This window comes from Cucumis sativus, chromosome 7 (assembly GCF_000004075.3).
Source record: "Cucumis sativus cultivar 9930 chromosome 7, Cucumber_9930_V3, whole genome shotgun sequence".
NCBI lineage: Eukaryota > Viridiplantae > Streptophyta > Magnoliopsida > Cucurbitales > Cucurbitaceae > Cucumis > Cucumis sativus.
The window spans coordinates 22,184,001-22,206,247 of record NC_026661.2 but is presented as its reverse complement, the minus strand read 5'-3'; the positions used below and the strand labels follow the sequence as shown (position 1 = coordinate 22,206,247).

The 22,247-nt window shown below is 34.6% G+C and overlaps 3 protein-coding genes and 1 long non-coding RNA gene across 5 annotated transcripts; 3 read left to right on the top strand and 1 right to left on the bottom strand.

Annotated features, from left to right (window-relative positions):
• Positions 1 to 1,173: 1,173 nt before the first annotated feature.
• LOC101205965 (LRR receptor-like serine/threonine-protein kinase IOS1) lies at positions 1,174 to 5,332 on the top strand. Its single transcript, XM_031888730.1, has 12 exons — positions 1,174 to 1,491; positions 1,582 to 2,119; positions 2,220 to 2,698; positions 2,794 to 2,932; positions 3,003 to 3,074; positions 3,152 to 3,223; positions 3,306 to 3,386; positions 3,499 to 3,919; positions 4,002 to 4,128; positions 4,293 to 4,355; positions 4,433 to 4,631; positions 4,799 to 5,332. The coding sequence occupies exons 1-12, from the start codon at positions 1,404 to 1,406 to the stop codon at positions 5,211 to 5,213; spliced, it is 2,694 nt and encodes an 897-aa protein (XP_031744590.1). The 5' UTR covers positions 1,174 to 1,403; the 3' UTR covers positions 5,214 to 5,332.
• Positions 4,482 to 10,231, bottom strand: LOC116405081. Its single transcript, XR_004218160.1, has 3 exons — positions 10,004 to 10,231; positions 5,001 to 9,817; positions 4,482 to 4,881 (listed from the first exon to the last, which is right to left on the bottom strand). It is a non-coding gene; the product is annotated as an uncharacterized LOC116405081 (long non-coding RNA).
• Positions 10,232 to 11,906: 1,675 nt separating this feature from the next.
• Positions 11,907 to 16,804, top strand: LOC101206211 (LRR receptor-like serine/threonine-protein kinase IOS1). 2 transcript variants are annotated; one of them, XM_031888855.1, is made up of 12 exons: positions 11,907 to 12,131; positions 12,243 to 12,780; positions 12,878 to 13,353; positions 13,441 to 13,573; positions 13,659 to 13,730; positions 13,822 to 13,893; positions 14,267 to 14,347; positions 14,501 to 14,915; positions 14,999 to 15,125; positions 15,240 to 15,305; positions 15,464 to 15,653; positions 16,149 to 16,804. In XM_031888855.1, exons 1-12 carry the CDS (start codon positions 12,035 to 12,037, stop codon positions 16,567 to 16,569), a joined length of 2,688 nt encoding a protein of 895 aa, XP_031744715.1. In that variant the 5' UTR covers positions 11,907 to 12,034; the 3' UTR covers positions 16,570 to 16,804. The 2 variants fall into 2 exon arrangements, with proteins under 2 accessions (XP_031744715.1, XP_011659665.1); XM_011661363.2 differs by having other exon boundaries at positions 11,909 to 12,131; positions 15,243 to 15,305.
• Positions 16,805 to 17,499: 695 nt separating this feature from the next.
• LOC101206446 (LRR receptor-like serine/threonine-protein kinase IOS1) lies at positions 17,500 to 21,475 on the top strand. Its single transcript, XM_031888857.1, is given in 11 exon segments — positions 17,500 to 18,699; positions 18,787 to 18,919; positions 19,046 to 19,117; positions 19,191 to 19,262; positions 19,344 to 19,424; positions 19,532 to 19,931; positions 20,023 to 20,149; positions 20,286 to 20,348; positions 20,452 to 20,568; positions 20,571 to 20,640; positions 20,733 to 21,475. Coding segments are annotated over 11 exon segments (1,920 nt in total). The 5' UTR covers positions 17,500 to 18,341; the 3' UTR covers positions 21,160 to 21,475.
• Positions 21,476 to 22,247: the final 772 nt, after the last annotated feature.

Below are 22,247 nucleotides of genomic sequence, written 5' to 3'. Positions count from 1 at the left end.
AACAAAAATGATTCATCATTAATTATATATATATTTATGAGTGTTATGTGGTTTTAAAACTTAGATGTAATTCTTTAACTTGGAAGAGAAAGTGAGATAGATATATATAACTCATAATGGCCCACTGCTATATAAAAACTGCCAGAAAGCTATAACTCAAATTAAGTCTCTTGGTTCAAAAAAAATCTATATATATTGCCTTAAATCACTATATTTCATTCATCCCTTTAATCAAACCCTGATTTGACTAAGAGAATATATAATAAGAAAAAGGGCATGTTGGTTTATAATATATCATATGTGTATGTATAGTATATGTATGTTGACCTTCACCACTTAGCATAGAACAAGTCGAAGATTCCATAATTCTCATAAATAGATAAATGGAAAGAATTATTCCAATCACTATGATTACTGCTCTTTTAATAACGTTTCTTTGCAATCACAATTTATTTTTAGTTTCGAATTTATTTTTACGTTGAAAAAGAAAGAGGATAAGTTATTGTTAATCAAAATACTCATATTGATTATTTTTCTTTTATTTAGACAGATTGAGAATTAACAATCTTTTTATATCTAATCACGTCGTGTTATACCGTATGAGTATTTTAAATATATAGAGCAAGAGGATAAGTTAGGAGACAACTTGAGCATTATTTCTAATTTATTTTAGTCCAAAATTGTTGGTATGACATCAAATTGTTGAAGCACTCAACCTTCAATAAAATAAAGAACCAACCCAAAAACAAATTGAAAAACAAAAATTGGAGAAGAATCAAAGAGTATTATTGGTTTGGAGAGAATGACACTGAGAACGACTTTCATACTTTAATTTTTTTGGTTCATATATATATATTCATTAGCATAGTCAATAGTATAGTATAATGTGCTTAATTAATTATCATGGAATGAAAAATCATTTACTTCTTTAATTTTCTCTCTATAAACTAGCTAGTTGACTTTATAAACTAGGGTACACAGTAACCAAACTATACAAAATGGAAGCTAAAATTTTAGAAAATAAATAACTACGTGATGGCCATCTAAATTACATACATTAGACTTTAGAATAATGACTATTAAAAAACAAATTTGCAAATGCAAAGACCATTAACAAAACTTCATTTTTCTTGAAGAAAAAAAAAAAAAACATCAAAACATATTATTATTAATATTAATGTATCTCAAATATCCAAAGTATCTGCATTCATATGTATACTCAAGCTTATATTAGGTAATTGAACTTCATCTGGTCCACTTGTATTCATAAGCTGTCACACCAATCTAGAAAAGTCAATGAAGTTAAATCTTTGTTTATTAATGAAAAACACATAAATTTGTTGCTCATTAGCAATTATAGATATATAACTCAATGGAAATGGAATTAAGAAGGTAATCTAATCATGATGGGTGTTTCAACATATTTGCTGATCTTTATCTTTTTGAGTGGCGTAGCTCTGCTTAATCTTGTTCGAGCTCAAGGTCAAACAGGTAATGCATATTTATGCCCCAAACTCAGTCTAATTACTGCTTGTTTCTTCATAAAATCAATCAACTAAGTTTCATCTGCTTGTGTTTTAGGCTTCATAAGCTTAGATTGTGGATTGCCACCAAACACAAACTACGTTGAACCAAAAACAACACTTCGATTTACTTCTGATGCTCCTTATATAAGCAGTGGTCAAAGCAAAAGTTTGTCCTCTACTTATAACGAATATCTACATCAACAATATCTTCATGTTAGAAGCTTTCCACAAGGACGTAGAAATTGCTACAATATAAGTGTACAAAAGAATACAAATTATTTGATGCGAGCAAGTTTTTTCTATGGGAATTACGATGGGCTCAACCAACTGCCAAAATTCGATCTCTACTTTGGAGATAGCTTCTGGAAGACGGTGAATTTTACTGATGAGAATCTAGATACCACAATAGATTCCATACATGTAACCTTAAACAATCATGTACAAATTTGTCTCGTCAACACAAACACTGGAATTCCATTCATCTCTACGTTGGAATTCAGACCTTTGCCAAATAACGCTTATAAGACCTTGACAAGATCGTTGTTACTTTACTACCGATTAGATACTGGTACAATATCGAATCAAACATACAGGTCGGTTCCAAAGAAACGAAATTTATTCCATACATGTGACACATTCTAATTTGAATACTCACAATCCTCCTAAAAAGTATGTGTCAACTTCTTTCTTCAGGTTTCCTAGTGATATATATGATCGATTTTGGCCGCCCTTCAATTGGCCTGAGTGGACAAGCATAAGTACCACACTTATGATAGATTCAACTGATGATAGTTACGAACCAGGGTCGGCCGTCATGGGAACTGCAGCTGTTAGAATAGATACCGAAAAGACTTTGGATATTTGGTGGGAGCCTGAAGATGTAAACACCCAGTTTTATGTATATATGCACTTTGCGGAAGTTGAAAATCTCGAAGCCCCTCAAACCAGAGGATTCAATATCAATTATAATGGGAGTCTTTGGTATGGTCCTCTCATAACCGAGCACTTGACAACACAAACGGTTTATAGTATAAGTCCATTAAAAACACCAAAAAAGAAGCATCTATTCTCACTTATACCAATTGAGAATTCAACACACCCTCCAATCATAAATGCCATGGAAATATATTCTGTAATAGATATGTCAGAGCTAACATCAGATCAAGGAGATGGTATTTACTAAATCTTATTATCTATCTTAAAATTTTCCTTCACTTGTGTGAACTTTAAACTGATTTTAATCCTTGTCTGTCATATGAATAATAAGTGGATGCAATAACAAGCATCAAGTCAACTTATGGAATAGTCAAAGATTGGGCAGGAGATCCATGCGTTCCAAGAGCATACCCTTGGGAGGGTATAGATTGTACCAAAACAAATGAAACTGCTCCTAGAATTCTGTCTTTGTAAGCAACTCACGATCAAATATTCCTTTCTAACCATTTACATGAAATGATTAACTCTTTTTTTCTTCAGGAATTTGTCATCAAGTGGATTGACAGGAGAGATTTCTCAGAGTATAGAGAATCTACAAATGCTAGAAATATTGTAAGTAATGATTAGATGTATTCAACCCTATCCTAATTGGAACTACTTTAGAGATTAACCATCTTTAATCTTTGCAGGGACTTGTCAAACAATAATTTGACGGGAAATATCCCAGATTTTCTCTCTTCCTTGTCAAACCTTAAAGTCTTGTAAGTAAAAGGCATAACTCAACTTGAGTGATAGGACTTAAGATGCACAATATTAAAATATCGTTGATTTCTCTTTATACAGAAAGTTAGATAACAACAAGCTCGCAGGCTCTGTTCCATCTGAACTTCTTAAGAAAATGGATGATGGTTCGTTATCATTAAGGTTTAGTTTCTAACAAAAACTTATGGTTTATGTTAATGTAATTGTAATTTTGATGCCTTCATAGACTCTTCTCATCAAAACAAATTGATTCTCATATGTTTTATTGATATAGTTTTCAAGGGAATCCAAATCTAGTTTGTACATCAGATTCGTGCAAGAGTAAGAAGAAGAAGACTAGTATTGTTATTCCAATTGTAGCATCAGTTGGTGGATTCATAGGCCTCGTCGCAGTTTCAATCATCGTTCTTTTAATTGTTAAATCAAGGAAGAAACAACAAAATAAAACCGTTGTTCCAAAAGTGGATCCATCAGGACCCTCACGACCCAATGATCAAATAAGTGATCAGTTCCTGGAGACAAGGAGGCGGCAGTTCACATATTCAGAAGTCTTGAGGATGACCAATCATTTCGAGAGAGTTCTAGGAAAAGGAGGTTTTGGGATAGTTTACTATGGCACTATAGACAACACTCAAGTGGCCGTGAAGATGATTTCTCAAGCTTCAGGTCTTGGTTATCAACAGTTTCAAGCAGAGGCACGTGTACATCACTAAAGTTTATCTCCGAGTAATCAGCTTATCCCTATAATTCATCGAAGTATTGTTTTCCATATTGCAGGTTACACTTCTTTTGCGAGTTCACCATAAAAATTTGACAAGTCTTGTGGGATATATGAATGAAGGAGACCGCCTTGGTCTCATTTATGAGTTCATGGCCAAAGGAAACTTAGCAGAGCATCTTTCAGGTGATCTACTTGCAATTAACTAAAAAAACTTCCACCAATGTTTTTTATTTTCTAAAGTTGTGCTTATTTCTCTGCATTTTTTTACCATAATTTTTATCATTCAACCCAACACCCAAAAATTTGACATCAGTTTTTGTCTCTCTCAACTTGTCAAACTCAAACAGAAACGAGTTCATATGTGCTAAGTTGGCAAGATAGACTCCGGATAGCGTTGGATGCAGCACAAGGTAAATTGATTGGTTCACATGAGCATTTTTAAAAACACCTAATCGACATAAGACAAATTTCTAACTGTTCAAAACAGGATTGGAGTACCTACACGATGGTTGCAAGCCACCCATAATCCACAGAGATGTGAAAACAGCAAACATTTTATTGACAGAGAATTTCCAAGCAAAACTTGCAGATTTTGGTTTATCCAAAAGCTTCCCAGTAGATGCCAACAAGACTAACAACTACATGTCCACCGTTGTTGCTGGCACCCCTGGTTACCTTGATCCAGAGTAAGAACAGGAACCAAAATTTGTTCACTCCCTTCCAATTGCCAAGTCAATATGATATTTTTTTGCATAAACAAAAAATTCCGCAGTAACCCAACATGATATAAAAGTAGAAGATCCTATTTTCAAAGCTCTAATAAAGTTTACGTTATTGGCTTGTGTGTTTCCAGCTACTACTTATCGAACAGGCTGACGGAGAAAAGCGATGTGTACAGCTTTGGAGTAGCTCTACTGGAGATAATCAGCTGCAGACCTGTGATATCAAGAAGTGAAGAAAATGCCCATATCAGTAAATGGGTAAACTCGATGGTGGCTCAAGGGGACATAAACGGAATAATGGATGAAAGATTGGGAGGAAGCTATGATGGTAACTCAGTGTGGAAGGCAGTGGAGGTGGCGTTGAATTGTGTATCTGGGAACTCTGGAAGAAGACCAACGATGAACCATGTGGTGGGGGAGCTGAAGAGTTGTTTAGCCATGGAATTGGAACGAACACCGGAGAGTGGAGGGTTTAATTCGACGAATTCCGTCAACATGATGTCCATTGTAATGGATTATAGTGAAGCCACTCCAATGGCTAGATGAAAAAGTTGTTGAATTTCATATGGGGATTGCAGGATCTTGTTGATTTTTCGTTTGATTGTAAACTATATCGAGTTGGATTCTAAAGTTTAATTAAATTAACAAACAAGCATTTTACTTTATGGTTTTGAAGCAAAGTCAATGTATTTATATATTTACAATAGGTGTGAGTATGTGACATCTAATTTTGCTTACTTTTTCTTTTAACTTTTTATATTTAAATTTTGACGAACTATTAGAATTTTAGAAGAAAGTCACACTGAACGAATTATTAAGTTTATTTGGTAACTATCTGTTTTTCGTTTTCTTTTATAAAAATGTGTCGGATAACTATTTCTTGTTTTCTTAATAATATCCAATGTTAAACATAAAAAAAAAGATATAAAAAATTTATATCCTTTTGAAGTATTTGTAATCGATTGGCTACGTTTTCTCGTTTGATTATGGTCACTCACTTATTAATCCATCAATTTCAACAACTTCATCGACACAACGTTGTTCGGATGATTTTTGTGACATCTAAAATGTAATATTAAAATTAGAATAAAAAAATTGATAAAACTAGAAAGGAGGAAGAGACCTAGATAATTCATGACCCAAACCAAACATTGAAGGTTATTTTGTAAGTTTCCATGCATGGATTTGGTCGTTCACGGTTTAATTGTACGCAAGTCTTGTTTGTACGAAAATTTTAAAATTACGATTAGTTAACGTATAATTTATTTACTTATTAAATATAAAAAAATTAAATGAAAAGGAAAAATATGGATATCAAAGCTTAGTCAATGATATTATTATAAATCCACCCAACATCTCAAAAAATAATAACAACATTGCATGATATGGTATATGAAACAAAGATATATATATTATATATTCAACACTTGATTTTTTGAATTTGACATGGTTGCTAATTGTTTTCTTAAGTTGTCATCATCATGCTTAAAAAGTCAATTAAATAAATCTTGTTTATTAAAACTAGCTAGCCTTAATTAAATTATTGGATCGATCAAAACAAAGTACATAACAATCACATATATATAAAAACTACACATGTTTGTGACTTTCGGATATTTAACTCAATCCATCTGTAGGATTAAGATTAACAAAATGATCGTGGTTGTTACCCAACATTTACTCGCTTTTTTAGGTTGCTTAGCTCTTAATGCCATTCTTGTCCAGCCTCAAGATCAATTAGGTATGTATATTAATCTTATAAATCTAATTAACTCCTTGAATCTTTTTATAAAAAAAAAATTAAGTCTTTTGTTTTTCAAATTTAGACTTAAAAACACTCATTTCATTCATAAGTTCCTATGTTTTATTATCCAATTCTACTGCATATTATCAAAAACTGAACTAAATTTTGAAAAGAAAAAGAAATTCCAAACTTTTTAACTTAGAATCAAAGTATTCTATCTAAATATGTTAAAACCATAATATAAAAAATTGAAGAAAAAGAACAAGCATAGATTTCAAGAAAATTGTTATAAACACAACTATAATCCAACTTATTTTTGTGTTTATCCAAATTTAACTAAGAATTCAAATATTTAAAGAAGAAATTAATGTTAAAAAGAGAAAAGATTCTAAGCTTCATTTGCTTATTGGTAGGTTTCATCAGCTTAGATTGTGGATTGCCAACAAATACAAGTTATGTTGAATCAACAACAACACTTCTCTTTACTTCAGATATTCCCTATATAAACAGTGGTGTAAGCAAAAGCCCATCCTCTAATTATCAAACTTTATTTCGACAACAATATCATCACCTTAGAAGCTTTCCACAAGGACGTAGGAATTGCTACACAATAGCCATTAAAAAAGACACCAAGTATTTGATGCGAGCAGGTTTCTTGTATGGTAATTACGATGGGCTTAGTAAACTGCCAACTTTCGACCTCTACTTTGGAGATAGTCTATGGACGACAGTGAAATTCACCGAGGAAAGCATCGAAATCACAACAGACATCATACATGTGACCTCAAACAATCAAGTACAAATTTGTCTTGTAAATACAAACAATGGGACTCCTTTCATCTCTTCGTTAGAGTTTAGACCTTTGCCTAGTGAGACTTACGTCTCGTCCAGCTCGTTGTTGTATCATAGTCGGTTAGATATGGGTACAACGACAAATAACTCATATAGGTTTGTAGCAAATAAAGGCCTCATTTGACAACTATTTCTTTTTTTTTTTTTTGTTCTCACCAAGATCATCTCTCCTAAAAGTTGTTTTTCTTTAGGTTTCCAGATGATGTCTATGATCGATTTTGGGTGCCTTTCAACTTTGGTCAGTGGACAAGCATTAGTACCACACTTGAGATAAAATCTGATGATAACGATAATTTCCAGCTAGGGTCTGGTGTCATGGGAACAGCAGCAGTTCAAATAAATAAAAATGAGTCCTTGCGGTTCCAATGGGAGTCAGAAGATGAAACAACCCAATATCATATATATATGCACTTTGCTGAAGTAGAAAATCTCCAACCCAATCAAACAAGAGGATTCAACATTACCTATAATGGCCAATATATGTATGGACCTTTTAGTCCTCGTTACTTGATCACATCAACTATTTATACTACAAAACCAATACCAATTCAAAATCAGCCGACCAAAACACATCAATTCTCAATAGTCCCAGTTGAAAATTCAACACTTCCTCCCATCCTAAATGCTATGGAATCTTATATTGTAATAGATCTCTCTCAGCTAGCATCAAATCAAGGAGATGGTATATGCTTATATTTCTCTTTTCCTTTGGATCGTCTTTTCTCATCTAGAGCCATTTTGGATTCACACTTTTTAAAAATGTCAATCCAAATCGGCTTGTAATAGATTTAGCTACTTCTAATTTTTGAAAAATATATGAATAACTAGTGGATGCAATAAAAAACATCAAGTCAACTTATGGAATAATCAAAGACTGGGAAGGAGATCCATGCGTTCCAAGAGCATACCCTTGGGAGGGTATAGACTGTTCCAACGAAACTGCTCCTAGAATTTGGTCTCTGTAAGTAACCTCATGACAAATATACCTTTTGACTTCTAAAATATGTTTACATAAAATGATGAAATAAGTAACTTTCTCTTTTCAGGAATTTGTCATCAAGTGGATTGGGTGGGGAAATTTCTTCATATATAATGAATCTAGAAATGATACAAACTTTGTAAGTAAATGGTGTTGGATACATTCAACCCCGACCCCAATTGGAACTATATTAGAATTAGCCATTGATCGTACTTGATATTTGCAGGGACTTGTCTAATAATAACCTGACAGGAAATATCCCTACTTTTCTTTCTACATTGAAAAAGCTTAAAGTCCTGTAAGTGATGAGCATAATTCATCTTGAATCGTAGTAATTAGGATATGCAATATTAATACATCGATCACTCTATTTGCAGAAAGTTAGACAACAACAAGCTCACAGGGACTGTTCCATCTGAACTCATTACGAAATCCGTTGATGGTTCATTATTGTTAAGGTTTATTTTCTGCAAAAGCTTCATGATTTACATAGTTGTCTAACTTTACAAGTTTGATGTATTCTTAAATTATAAACTTTTTGTCACAATATTGACGTAGTGTTCAAGGGAATCAAAATCTAGATGCATGTCAGTCAGATTCATGTGCAAAGAAGAAGAGTGGGAAAAATAACGTAGTTATACCGATAGTAGCATCAATTGGTGGGTTGGTAGCTATTGCCGCAATTGCAACAAGCATCTTTTGGATTATTAAATTGAAGAAGAAACCACAAAATGGACTTGGTGTTTTATTGGAGTCAAAAAAGAGACAATTTACATATTCAGAAGTATTAAAGATGACAAATAATTTTGAGAGAGTTCTGGGGAAAGGAGGTTTTGGGATGGTTTACTACGGCCTCATCAACAACGTTCAAGTGGCTGTAAAGTTGCTTTCTCAAGCATCAGGACAAGGCTATCAACAGTTTCAGGCAGAGGTATGCACACACCACTAAAATTTTCACTTCTAAGTTAACTTCACCTGTATAATAACTATGATGTTGTTTTCTACATTGTAGGTTACACTTCTTTTGAGAGCTCACCATAAGAACTTGACAAGTCTAGTGGGGTATTTGAACGAAGGAAACCACATTGGCCTCATTTATGAGTTCATGGCCAATGGAAACTTAGCAGAGCATCTTTCAGGTGATCAACTTCCAACAAGTTAAACATTTTCAATTGATTAATCTCAGCAATTTTATTTTCAATTTCAACTCAAAAGCTGACACTAAAATTTTCAAAACTTATCAAATTCAAACAGAGAAGAGCTCACATGTCTTAAGTTGGCAAGATAGACTCCGAATAGCCTTGGATGCAGCACAAGGTAAATTGATTATGTCACATGAGCATTTTCACAAGCACCTTATCAACATGAAAAAAGTTCTAACAATTTAGAACAGGATTGGAGTACCTGCACGATGGTTGCAAACCGCCCATAATCCACAGAGATGTGAAAACAACAAACATCTTACTGACAGAGAATTTCCAAGCCAAACTTGCAGATTTTGGTTTGTCCAAAAGCTTCCAAACAGAGGGCAACAACACCCACATGTCCACCATTGTTGCTGGCACTATTGGTTACCTTGATCCAGAGTAAGAACCAAATTTAACAGATTTCATTTTAAATTAAAGATTCTCGAGCGGATTTAAATGTATATAAATAAATTTAACTGCTCGTCTTTCAGGTACTATAAATCCAACAGGTTAACTGAGAAAAGTGATGTGTTTAGCTTTGGGGTTGTTCTATTGGAGATAGTCAGCTGCAAACCTGTAAGGCCACTAACTGAGTCTGAAGCTCATATCATCAAATGGGTAAACTCCATGGCAGCTCGAGGGGATATTAATGGCATAATTGACCGAAGATTGGACAGTAATTATGAAGTGAACTCAGTTTGGAAGGCAGTGGAAATAGCGATAACTTGTGTATCCGAGAACCCTGGAAGAAGACCGTCAATGAATCAAGTGGTGGCAGAACTGAAGAATTGCTTAGCCATAGAATTGGAACGGATCAGGGAGAATCAAGCTTTGAATTCGACAGACTCCTCCATGAACACAATGTCCATTGTTCTGGATTACACTGCATCCCATCCATCAGCAAGATGAAATCTATTGAATTTCAAATGGGTATTGGAGATTCACGTTTCTTCATCTCACACTTTGAGCTTCGATTGAAAATTTGTATTGAAAACAGAGACAACCGTACTGCATAATTATATTAACTTTTGATAGACGTTAATTCTTATTTCAAATTTGGATATGAACTTCTGAGTGTAGCCTTCACAGTGTGCCGTGCCTAATTCCTTATAGTTCTTGAAATTACGTTTTGAAGTAATGTTGGTTCCTTGACCATAGCTTATAGATTCTTAAAACTTTTTGTGTTCATAAATGACATTTTATTAGTGAGGTTTTAAATGTAATTATGAATGGTTGGTCCATTTTTCTTGACTTGACTAACTACAAGTTGCCATGAAATTACTTATTGATAAGGTGAGTTGATTGGCCAGCCTTTCTTTAGACTAAAATATTGCCTAATGTAATGGACTTTTCGAGTGTGGTTAAAACTTCAGTTCTCGCCTTTACAGCAATCCAACCAATAATGCATAATGAATGTCTAAACCAATAATGCATAATGAATGTCTAAGCTCTTTTATTCCACACGTATTTGTGGAAGAAAGTAATTAATACGGCCATTGACTCCATGAAGTCTACGGTTTCCCATGTGCTCAATCTTTTGTTCAAATTGAATGGCAGTAAATCTTCAGCAGCCAAGTCTACCTTCCCTTCCCTCCAATGGCAGCATCACATTCATTGGATACACATCCAAATGATTTTCAACCTGTACGAAAATAAAAATCAAATAAATAATATATTAAATAAACATGAAGTTTCTTATTAAAATCAAAAGGTAATGAGAAGAGTAACTCCAAAAGTTTCTTCTTTTAATGTGAAATCCTTCATGAGAGCACGTAGATTTGACCAATCTTGGATCGTGTTTTTTTTCGTTTTTGGATTTAATACCTCTTGGATTTTATTGGTTTTGATGCTATATTAAATAAATATAGAGTTCCATTTCAAAACCAATTGGTTGTGAGAGGAATAATTCAAATGTAAGATTCTTCCTGTACTCCCCCCTTCAATTGTGGTGGTTTATTGAAGGTTTTTGACAAGGCTAAGAAATTTAATCGTGCCCAGCACAGCTTTATTTTTGCAGAGGCTAATTGGTTAAAGGATGCAAATTATTATCTGCCATAAAGCTTGACTCAACTTGCATTCCCAGTTGGGCAATAAATTATTGGACTTGGTCTCTGTTATTTTCCTAGAGACTTCCCTTCAAAACAAATATGTCAACGTCAATGGAAATGGAAGCGGGAAGCCTTCCCTAATCTTTTATTATTTAGCAGCTCATAATGATGAAATTGAGCTTCAACTCTATATAATATGATTCTCAAGATATATTTAGTACAGTGTTTTAAAAAATTATTCCGCAAAACTAGGTTTAGGAACAACCCAAAACTCATTAACAAACGAAAGGGTTTTAGTTACAACGATTAAATTAATTGAATTCAACTGATGATTAATTGTAACTTATTCTGTACATGAGCAACTTGCCTATGTAACGTGTCCTTACATATCACAAAGACCAGCGGTGAATATTGACCAATCTGTGTTAAGAGAATCCCTGTAGTATTGACTTCCTATTGTCATCAAACATTCAATATAAATGTCTCAAGGCGCTGCATAAAGTTGGCTACTTTCTTAATTCTCATCAAGCAATGCAGCAGAAAATAGAACCAAGAAGATGAAGGCAATGGAAATGTCAGGGCTCCATTCGCTCTTTGGTTTACTGCTATGCAGTTTAACTCTTCTACTTCTTGTTCAAGCCCAGGATCAGTCAGGTAAAAAATATATCTCCGAAGCTAATCAATCTGTCTTTCTTCCAATCATCTTCATATACAAAGAGTTGTGTAAAGAATAGAAGTTTAAATCGTTTCTTGTATGTTTCTCAGGCTTCATTAGTTTAGACTGTGGAACGCCAGAGGGTACGAGTTACACCGAAACAACAACCACGATTGACTATGTTTCTGATGCACCCTACATAAACAGTGGTGTAAGTGGAAGTGTAGCTTCAGTCTATGGAAACACCTTCCAACAGCAAATGAGGAAACTTAGAAGCTTTCCCCAAGGAATTAGAAATTGTTACAATGTAAGCGTTAAAAAAGATACCAAATACTTGATTCGAGCAAGTTTCTTATATGGGAATTATGATGGCCTGAATTCTCTACCGATGTTTGATCTCTATATCGGGAATAGCTTATGGGAGACAATTAACGTCACAAAAGTGGGTACTAACGTTTTGAAAGATCTAATACATATTACCTCCTCAAACAAAGTTCACATCTGTCTGATCAACACAGGAAATGGGGTGCCATTTATCTCAGCCTTAGAATTTAGACCTTTACTTAATGTCACTTATCAAACAGCCGCAGGGTCCTTATCACTGGATTATCGATTGGACGTCGGTTCAACTGGAAATCAAACATACAGGTATTTGAGCACTAATATTGCAAACAATATATGCTTTAACAAGCCTCTAGTTAAAGGCAGAGATGATATTATGTTTATGTGTTTACTCTCTCCTAAGGTTCCCTTTTGATGTTTATGATCGGATGTGGGCACCATTTAACTTCAAAGAGTGGACACAAGTGAGCACCAATCGAACTGTAGATGAAACTGATCACAACAATCACCAACCACCATCCATTGTCATGCAAACTGCTTCCTCCCGACTAAATGCAAGCGATCCACTGGAAATTTGGTGGGATACAGAAGATTCATCTGAATATTATGCATTCATCCACGTTGCTGAAGTTGAAGAGCTTCGAGGCAACCAGAGTAGAGGATTCAATATCATGCACAATGGGGATCTTTTTTATGGACCTGTAATTCCAAGTTATTTATCCACTCTGACCATTTTTGGCAATAAACCATTGGATGCAGCAGATAGACATACATTTTCTTTTACTCCAATTGAAAATGCAACGCTTCCTCCCATCGTTAATGCTTTCGAGGTATATATAGTGAAAGATATATCAGAGCTTGAGGCAGACAAAGGAGATGGTAGGCATCCTTCTTCAAAAGCACATTGAGAGTTGACTTTGTCAAAGGTTAATGAATATTAATTAGATTACTTCTTTGGATAATCAGTGGAAGCAATTACCAATATCAAGTCAACCTATGGGGTAAAGAAAGATTGGCAAGCAGATCCATGCATGCCGATGGGATATCCCTGGAGTGGATTAAATTGTAGCAATGAAGCGGCACCAAGAATCATATCCTTGTATGTGAAAAACTTCTATGAAGCTTTAATTTCCCTTAAACGGATGAATCAATGGAATTCATCAGAATCTGAATTTTGTGCACAGGAACTTATCTGCAAGTGGACTGAACGGTGAAATATCTTCCTACATATCCAGTCTAACCATGTTGCAAACTTTGTAAGTGTCTCCTTCTATGTTCAGATGCGTAGATTAAATAATAAGCTGAACTTGGAAAACAAGTACTAATCTACTGCATTTGTTTCTGTAGGGACTTGTCAAACAATAATTTGACAGGACATGTGCCTGATTTCCTGTCTAGTTTGTCACACCTCAAAACTCTGTAAGTTATTTGGAAAAATATGTTTGAAGCTGTTAGATACCTACCTAGATTAGTATAGGGCAGGGGTATAAGGGTAATTAGATATTAAGGCAGTTACATGGTTATAAATAGGAAGTTGGTGAGGGAAGAAAGGGAGATCAGTTTTGTGGGTAGTTTTTCTGCACTCTTACTTGAGAGAGAGGATAGGCAGAGAGGGTAGGATTTTACTTGTTCTTAATTATTTTCTCCATTTTCATCTCAGACTTGATATTCATCATTCTTCTCTGCAATAGTGAGGTTTATATCAATTGAATAAGAACATATCTTATTGATGTTCTATCAGAAGCTCAACTTGAGCTATAACAAAATTGAGTTATTCTGTCCCTATTTGCAGGAACCTAGGGAACAACAAGCTCTCAGGTCCAATTCCAGCTGAGCTTTTGAAAAGATCCAATGATGGATCACTATCATTAAGGTCAGTTTGATGGAGCGAAAAGAAGTGAAATTATAATTAGCTGTCTTGAGCTCTTATGCTTAGTTTATTATGGCATTTTTCCTGGAAACTGAAAATTTTCCGAAGTCACAATCTCAGTCAAACTTATCTAGCTATGAATGATACGAATGACAGTGTGGGAGGTAACCAAAATCTGGAAGGATGTGCATCAGATCCTTGTCCAAAGAATGAGGAGAAAAAAAACAACATCATCATTCCAATTGTAGCATCAATTGGTGGATTCCTAGTTGTTGTCACAATTGTTGCAATAACCTTTTGGATCATTAAATCTCGAAAGAAACAACAAGGTAAAAATGTTGTCTCAGTGGTGGATAAGTCAGGAACCAACAGTCCGTTAGGTACTTCATTGGAGGTGAGAAGCCGACAATTTACTTATTCTGAGGTGGTGAAAATGACCAACAATTTCAAAAAAGTTCTGGGTAAAGGAGGTTTCGGGGAGGTCTACTATGGTGTCATTGACGAAATTGAAGTGGCAGTGAAGATGTTGTCTTTATCATCATCACAAGGATATCGGCAATTTCAAGCAGAGGCAAGCTAACCTAAATCCATAGTTTACGAATTCGTTTACCACTTTATATCAAACTTAAACTGATAACTTAAAAAAAAATGCAGGTTACCCTTCTTATGAGAGTTCACCATAGGAACTTGACCAGCCTTGTTGGATATTTGAACGAAGAAAACCACCTTGGCCTCATTTACGAGTACATGGCGAATGGAGATTTGGCCGAACATCTTTCAGGTAAACCCAATGGTGATAAGTTTCACAATACTACTTAAAAGATTAGTCTAAATTTTAACCTTTCAGTAAAGAACAAAGAATTTAACTTTCTCGTGTGTTTGCTCCACTTATAAGCAGAGAGGAGTGTACGTATCATAAGCTGGGAAGATAGACTTCGAATAGCTATGGATGCAGCTCAAGGTAAGAAAACCAGACAAATTTTGTCATGCATTTAATCATTTCTACAAACAAGTTATAAGCACTATTTCTCTCCCCAAACAAAATTTCTTGTTTGATTGAGTTTACAATTCTCCCCAAACAAAGTAAACGCTAACTATTTAATAATCTGAACATAACAGGACTAGAGTACCTGCATTACGGTTGTAAGCCACCCATTGTCCACAGAGATGTGAAAACAACAAACATCTTGTTGACAGATAATTTCCAAGGCAAGCTTGCAGATTTTGGTCTTTCCAAAAGCTTCCCCACAGATGGCAACACCCACATGTCCACCGTTGTTGCTGGAACTCCTGGTTACCTTGATCCAGAGTAAGCATTAGTTTCAATCAGCCATCAACTTGATTACTTTCCGTTTTTCTTTTTCCTTTTTTCATATAAGAAACCGAGAGATTTCATTAAGAATAATGAAAGAATATACAATAACATACAAGAATAAGTGAATAAACAGTCCAACAAAAGGAGTCCAAATAACCACAAAACGGACTCCAATCCAAAAGAATGAAGTCTAGCTAATTACTACAACGAACCATTGAACTTAATAACCTCTCCAACTTCCTACCTTTCAGCTCCTCTAGGAAGCCTATAATTCCTCTCAAGGCATGTCCTTTATGCCAAAAGCCAAACAGACAAGTCTGGCAAAGAATTTCTTCCTACTCCCTGAAACAGAATTCAAGAAAACCTCCTCCATTAAAGCCCAGCAATCCCTGATCCTACTTAATTCCTTTTCTTAATATGCAATTAAAACGAAACTCCAATCAACTGAAACAAAAACTGATTAAACAGATTCATTGGGTTTCCTCTCAGGTACTACGTATCAAACAGGCTAACAGAGAAAAGCGATGTATACAGCTTTGGGATAGCTCTATTAGAGATAATAAGTTGCAAACCAGTAATATCAAGAACAGGAGATACACCACATATAGCTAAATGGGTTACGTCTTTGCTAGCGCTAGGAGATATTCAGAGCATAGTGGATCCAAGATTAGAAGGGCAGTATGAAAGAAACTCTGTTTGGAAGACGGTGGAAGTGGCAATGGCTTGTGTAGCGGCAAATTCCAGTAGAAGGCCGACGATGAGCGACGTTGTGGCGGAACTCAAAGATTGCTTAGCTACAGCATTGAGTCGGAATCATGAGAATGGTTCGCTCGAATCAACAAATTTCGGTGAAAGGAGGTCCATCTCTATAGGAATCAATGCTTCCGATTCAAGTCCTGTGGCGAGGTGAATATGGAATTATCGTACTTGAAAATATGGATAATTTCTTCGGTGGGCCTTCTTCATCTTCTTCTGGGATCTATTTCTCGAAGGAGATTTGTATTGTAATTGTTATCAAATTTGTAAACTTTCAGTTCTTCATTTTTTACAAACAAAACTTGAAGGTTGTGTTTAGTTTCTTCATGCTTCGTATAAATTTGGTTAGTGTACTCTTACATTTTGAATAAGATAAGCTTCAACTTTCCTTTTTGTTTTTAAAATTGAAGAATGTTGGCTTTGAGTGGAAGAGGCATGGTGATGAAGATTACATAATTCCATCTCATGTTGCAAACAGCATTGATGCTGATATTGCAGTTGACATTCTCCCACTCAACTCTTAGACCAGTTAAACAATGAAGAAATCAACTTGGTTTTCTTTTTTCTTTTACAGTTATAAAAATAAGATTATTAGCAATTTTTATGTGACGCTACCTTTTGAATGAGTCATTAATATGTGATACTTGAGTTAGTTTAATTGAAGTTTCTTGTAATTCCAAGCAAAATTTAAAAGTTTGGAAGTATTGAATCCTCTTTAAATATATCATATTAATGGGAGAAAAAGAAGAGAAGGAAGCAAGTAGCCAAGCTTCAGGAGCTCAGAGTTTCCCAATGGAAATTGCAATGTTAAGGTGGCTTCTATTTAGTTTCTGTTTCCTCATTGTTCAGGCTCAAGATGAAACAAGTAACTTCCTTTAACTTTCATCCCTTCAACTTTTCATTTGATAACCTTCATCTAAAGAACTAAAAACATTAATATGTTTAATAACTATCTCTGTTTGTTGTTTTTTTGGAAGAAAAAAAAAAAAACAAAATAGTTTAAATATATGACTTACAAGTAATGATTCTCCAGGCTTTCTTAGTCTAGATTGTGGTCTGCCAGCAAATTCATCAGGCTACAATGATCTAGACACAAATATAAAGTATATTTCAGATTCAGAATATATAAAGACAGGTGAAAGTAAAAGTGTAGCGCCTGAATTCCTGACATATGAACGATCCCAATGGACTCTAAGAAGTTTTCCTCAAGAAATTAGAAACTGTTACAATATAAGTGCCATTAAAGACACTAAATATTTGATTCGAGCAAGTTTCTTGTATGGAAATTATGATGGGCTCAACAAAACTCCTAAATTTGATCTGTATTTGGGCAATACTCGATGGACAAGAGTGGATGATAGCTACTACACAGAGATGATCCACACACCTTCAACAAATAAATTGCAAATCTGTCTTATCAACATTGGCCAGGGAACACCATTCATCTCATCTTTAGAGTTCAGAGAACTTCCTTATCTCAGTTACTTTACTTTATATTCCTTGTACCTTTATAGTCGATACGATATGGGGTCAATAACAAATGAGCAATACAGGTTCGGTTCATATCACTATCCTTTAACAATAATTTGTTTGAGAGTAGTTTTGAAAGGTTAAAATCACTCTTAAACATATCTGTATTCATTTGAATATAAAAATGACCTTCAAAAGTTGAACATATTTTGAATGATTCCAGACATGTTCATAGTAGTTTCGAACCTGATTTAAATAATTTTAAAATCACTCTCAAACATGAATACTAACGAAACATACTCGTATGTGTAAACATGGTGTGTTTTCTTTAGGTATCCTGATGATATTTACGATCGAGCATGGGAAGCATACAATGATGATAACTATGCAACACTAAGTACCTCTGATTCTGTAGATGCTTATGGTTCTAATAGTTTCCAACCAGCGCCCATAGTCATGAAAACTGCTGCGACTCCAAAGAAAGGGTCCAAGTACCTTAATTTCACATGGTACTCAGCAAACGATAATGATAACTTTTATGCATATATGCACTTTGCTGAACTTGAAAAGCTTCAGAGCAACCAATTCAGAGGATTTAACATCACTCATAATGGGGAACATTGGGATGGGCCTATTATTCCTCGATATTTAAGCACAACAACATCTTATGATATTTTTTCAACTATACAGACAGCATCAACACACCAATTTTCACTCTTCCCAATAGAAAATTCAACTCTTCCTCCAATCATGAATGCTTTAGAAATTTATGTTGAGATGCAGATCTCCGAACTAGAATCATACAATGGTGATGGTATGTTAACTTCTTTTTGTTTCTTTGTTCAAAGTAACGCTTTTGACTTATAACTTTGGATTTATGGATGACATGTTGGAAAATCAGTGGATGCAATCAGTAACGTTCGATCAACTTATGGCGTAATAAAAAATTGGGAAGGGGATCCATGTGTGCCAAGAGCATATCCATGGAGTGGTTTGAGCTGCAGTACTGATTTAGTCCCTAGAATCATATCACTGTAAGTTTACATTTTAAGTTAAAAATTAACACATACATTTCAATTCGATTGAGTACATACGAGAGAATTAGACTATCCTACCCCCTAAAATTTTCAATAAGAGAGAAATGAACTTTGTTATACCAGAAACTTGTCTTCAAGCGGATTGAAGGGTGAGATATCTCTGTACATATTCAGTCTACCGATGCTACAAACATTGTAAGAGTTTCTTCATTCATATTTAGATCAAGATGCTTAAATCGATGCTAATAACAATGAAGTTCTATTTCAGAGATTTGTCAAACAATTCCTTGACAGGAGAAGTGCCTAAGTTTCTGTCCCAGTTGTTATACCTCAAAAACCTGTAAGTTATCTTAGAAAGAAATAAGTGAAGCACGAAATGAATTCAATATAGAAATTAAGCCATTCTTCTTTCTCTTTGCAGAAAGTTAGAGAACAACAATCTTTCAGGGTCTCTTCCACCTGATCTTATCAAAAAAAAGATGAACGGTTCACTTACATTAAGGTCCATTATAAGGGGGAAAAATGAACTTGCATTCTTCTATATACATATAGCATTTATGTCCATGATAAAAAGTTAGTTTAATATTAACAAAGCTTATTTGATGACAGTGTAGATGGTAATCCAAATTTATGTACCTTAGAGCCATGCACAAAGATGACACCAGAGCAAAAGAAAAGCAACAATAATTTCATCATTCCAGTAGTAGCAGCAGTGGGTGGATTGCTTGCGTTCCTCATAATCGCAGCGTTTATTTATTGGATTACTAAATCAAACAAGAAACGACAAGGTAAGGATAACACTTTTCCAGTGGATCCAGTTAGGTCCTTGGAGAAAAAGAGACAGCAGTTCACTAATGCTGAAGTTGTGTTGATGACCAACAATTTTGAGAGGATTCTTGGGAAAGGAGGTTTTGGGATGGTTTACTATGGAGTTCTAGATGACACTCAAGTGGCTGTGAAGATGATTTCTCCATCAGCAGTACAAGGCTACCATCAGTTTCAAGCAGAGGCATGTGCCTAAAATATAGTACTTAATTTTCAGAAAAAACCTTAGCCCATATGTCTTTGCTTAGACTGAAAAAGTTGCACATTTCTCTCAGGTTACAATTCTTATGAGAGTTCATCACAGAAATTTAACGAACCTTGTAGGGTATATGAATGATGAGGGTCACCTTGGCCTCATTTATGAGTACATGGCCAAAGGAAATCTGGCCGAGCATCTTTCTGGTAATCTTCTAGCTCTAGCTGCAGCTTACAAGCTTATAGAACATACTTCACTATCCAATTCTTGAATGGAAAAATTTGAAGTCAATTTACAAAACAAAATATGAAGCCTAACAACACTTAGCTTGTTTACATACAGAGAAAAGCTCCAATATACTAAGCTGGGAAGTCAGACTTCGAATTGCAATAGATGCAGCGCAAGGTGTGTGCGACAAGATAATAATTTCTTTGAAGTTGGCACAAACACATTATAATCATTCAAGAGAAAAATTTACAGTGTAGAATATGGAAAATCAAATATGCAGGACTGGAGTATCTACATCATGGTTGTAAGCCACCAATAGTCCACAGGGATGTGAAAACAACAAATATCTTATTGACAGAAAATTTCAATGCCAAGCTTTCTGATTTTGGACTTTCAAGACTTACCCAACAGATGACAAGTCCTACATGTCCACTGTTATTGTTGGCACTCCAGGTTACCTTGATCCAGAGTAAGTACTAAATTTCCAACATTTTGTAATCCATTGCTTCTCAAATTGTGAGAAAAAAATGAAGAAAACAAACTTGGTGATTTGTCTCTCAGGTACTATACATCAAACAGGCTAACTGAAAAAAGTGATGTGTACGGTTTTGGAGTTTCCTTGATGGAAATAATTAGTTGCAGACCAGTAATTTTGGACACCCCAGACCGAGAAACGAATTACATAGTCAAATGGGTTCATGCCATGGTTTCTCAGGGAGACATCAAAAATATAGTTGACCCACGAATAAGAGGAGCATATGAAAGTAACTCTGTTTGGAAAGCTGTGGAATTAGCCTTGGCCTGTGTATCAGTAGACTCCAATCAAAGGCCAACGATGAATCAAGTAGTGATAGAGTTAAAGGACTGCTTGACCATGGAGTTGAGTCAGAGATCGGAAAGCCGTCCAATGGAATCAAAAGACTCCATCGAAATGATGTCCATATCAATGGTTATGAATGCCAGCCATTCTAGTCCCATGCCAAGGTGAAGAAAATATTCTAGGAACTGACTTTGCTTCAATTATTTTCTGGTTTCAACTTTCAGCTTCCGTTTGAACTATTTGAATTGGTTGTATCCAAGCTTCATCTCATCTGTGGAGTTCATGGCTGCCGTTTTAAGTCCAACGGCAATGTGAATATCCGATCATTCATGGACCTTGATAATATCGATCATTTGGTTATTGTATCTTTTTTTAAACTGTGTTGGAGAATAAAACACTATGTTCACATAGTACTATCTACTATGTTCAATTTTTGCTAGTTAAAAATATATTTAAACACTTTGAATTGAGTTTTGTTTATTCTTATTTTGTATTATAAGCTTTCATTTGAAGATTATGTTACTCAAATCCACAAATTTCGATCATATATTGTTAGTTAGGACAACTAAGAAATTAATTTGTAAAAATGATATTTAGATATAGAAGAATGATTGTGAGAATGAAAGGAAAAAATAGATATATAAATGTTTAAAAAATAGAAACATCAATTAAAATATCACCTGCTAACTATAAATTTTTTCGTTTATTAATCTAACTAACTTCTGAGAGATCTATCAAATAATTGTTCACAATAATGTTAATATTTCTATCTATATTCATACAAAATTAAGGCATGGTCATTTTCATCCACAAAACTGGCAAAATTGAAGACATTCTTAGAGTTACTATGAAGGAATGAGTCAATGTCTTTAAAGAAAACATTATAGCTTATGTTCTCATTATTTAATGTCATGATGGTGATATTACTCCAGCTGATGTCGCTAACAACAGCATTGATGCTTATAGTGCAGTTGACATTCTTGTTGTCAACTGTCAGACCAGTCATGGATGAGCAAGGCAAACTTACCCACTTGTTTTTTCGTCAAGTATAATACTGTTGGTAAACTTTTCATAATAGTTCACTTATCTAAAACTTCAATTTCAAAACAAACCAAGTCATTAGTATATACCTGCCTATCATTTTGTATGTGACACTATCTTTTTTATATTCTCTGTATGATATATTTCTTTTTGAAATCTCAAAAAATTCCATTTGAAAACAACATATCAATAAGATATATCTAAAGTGAAAAGGA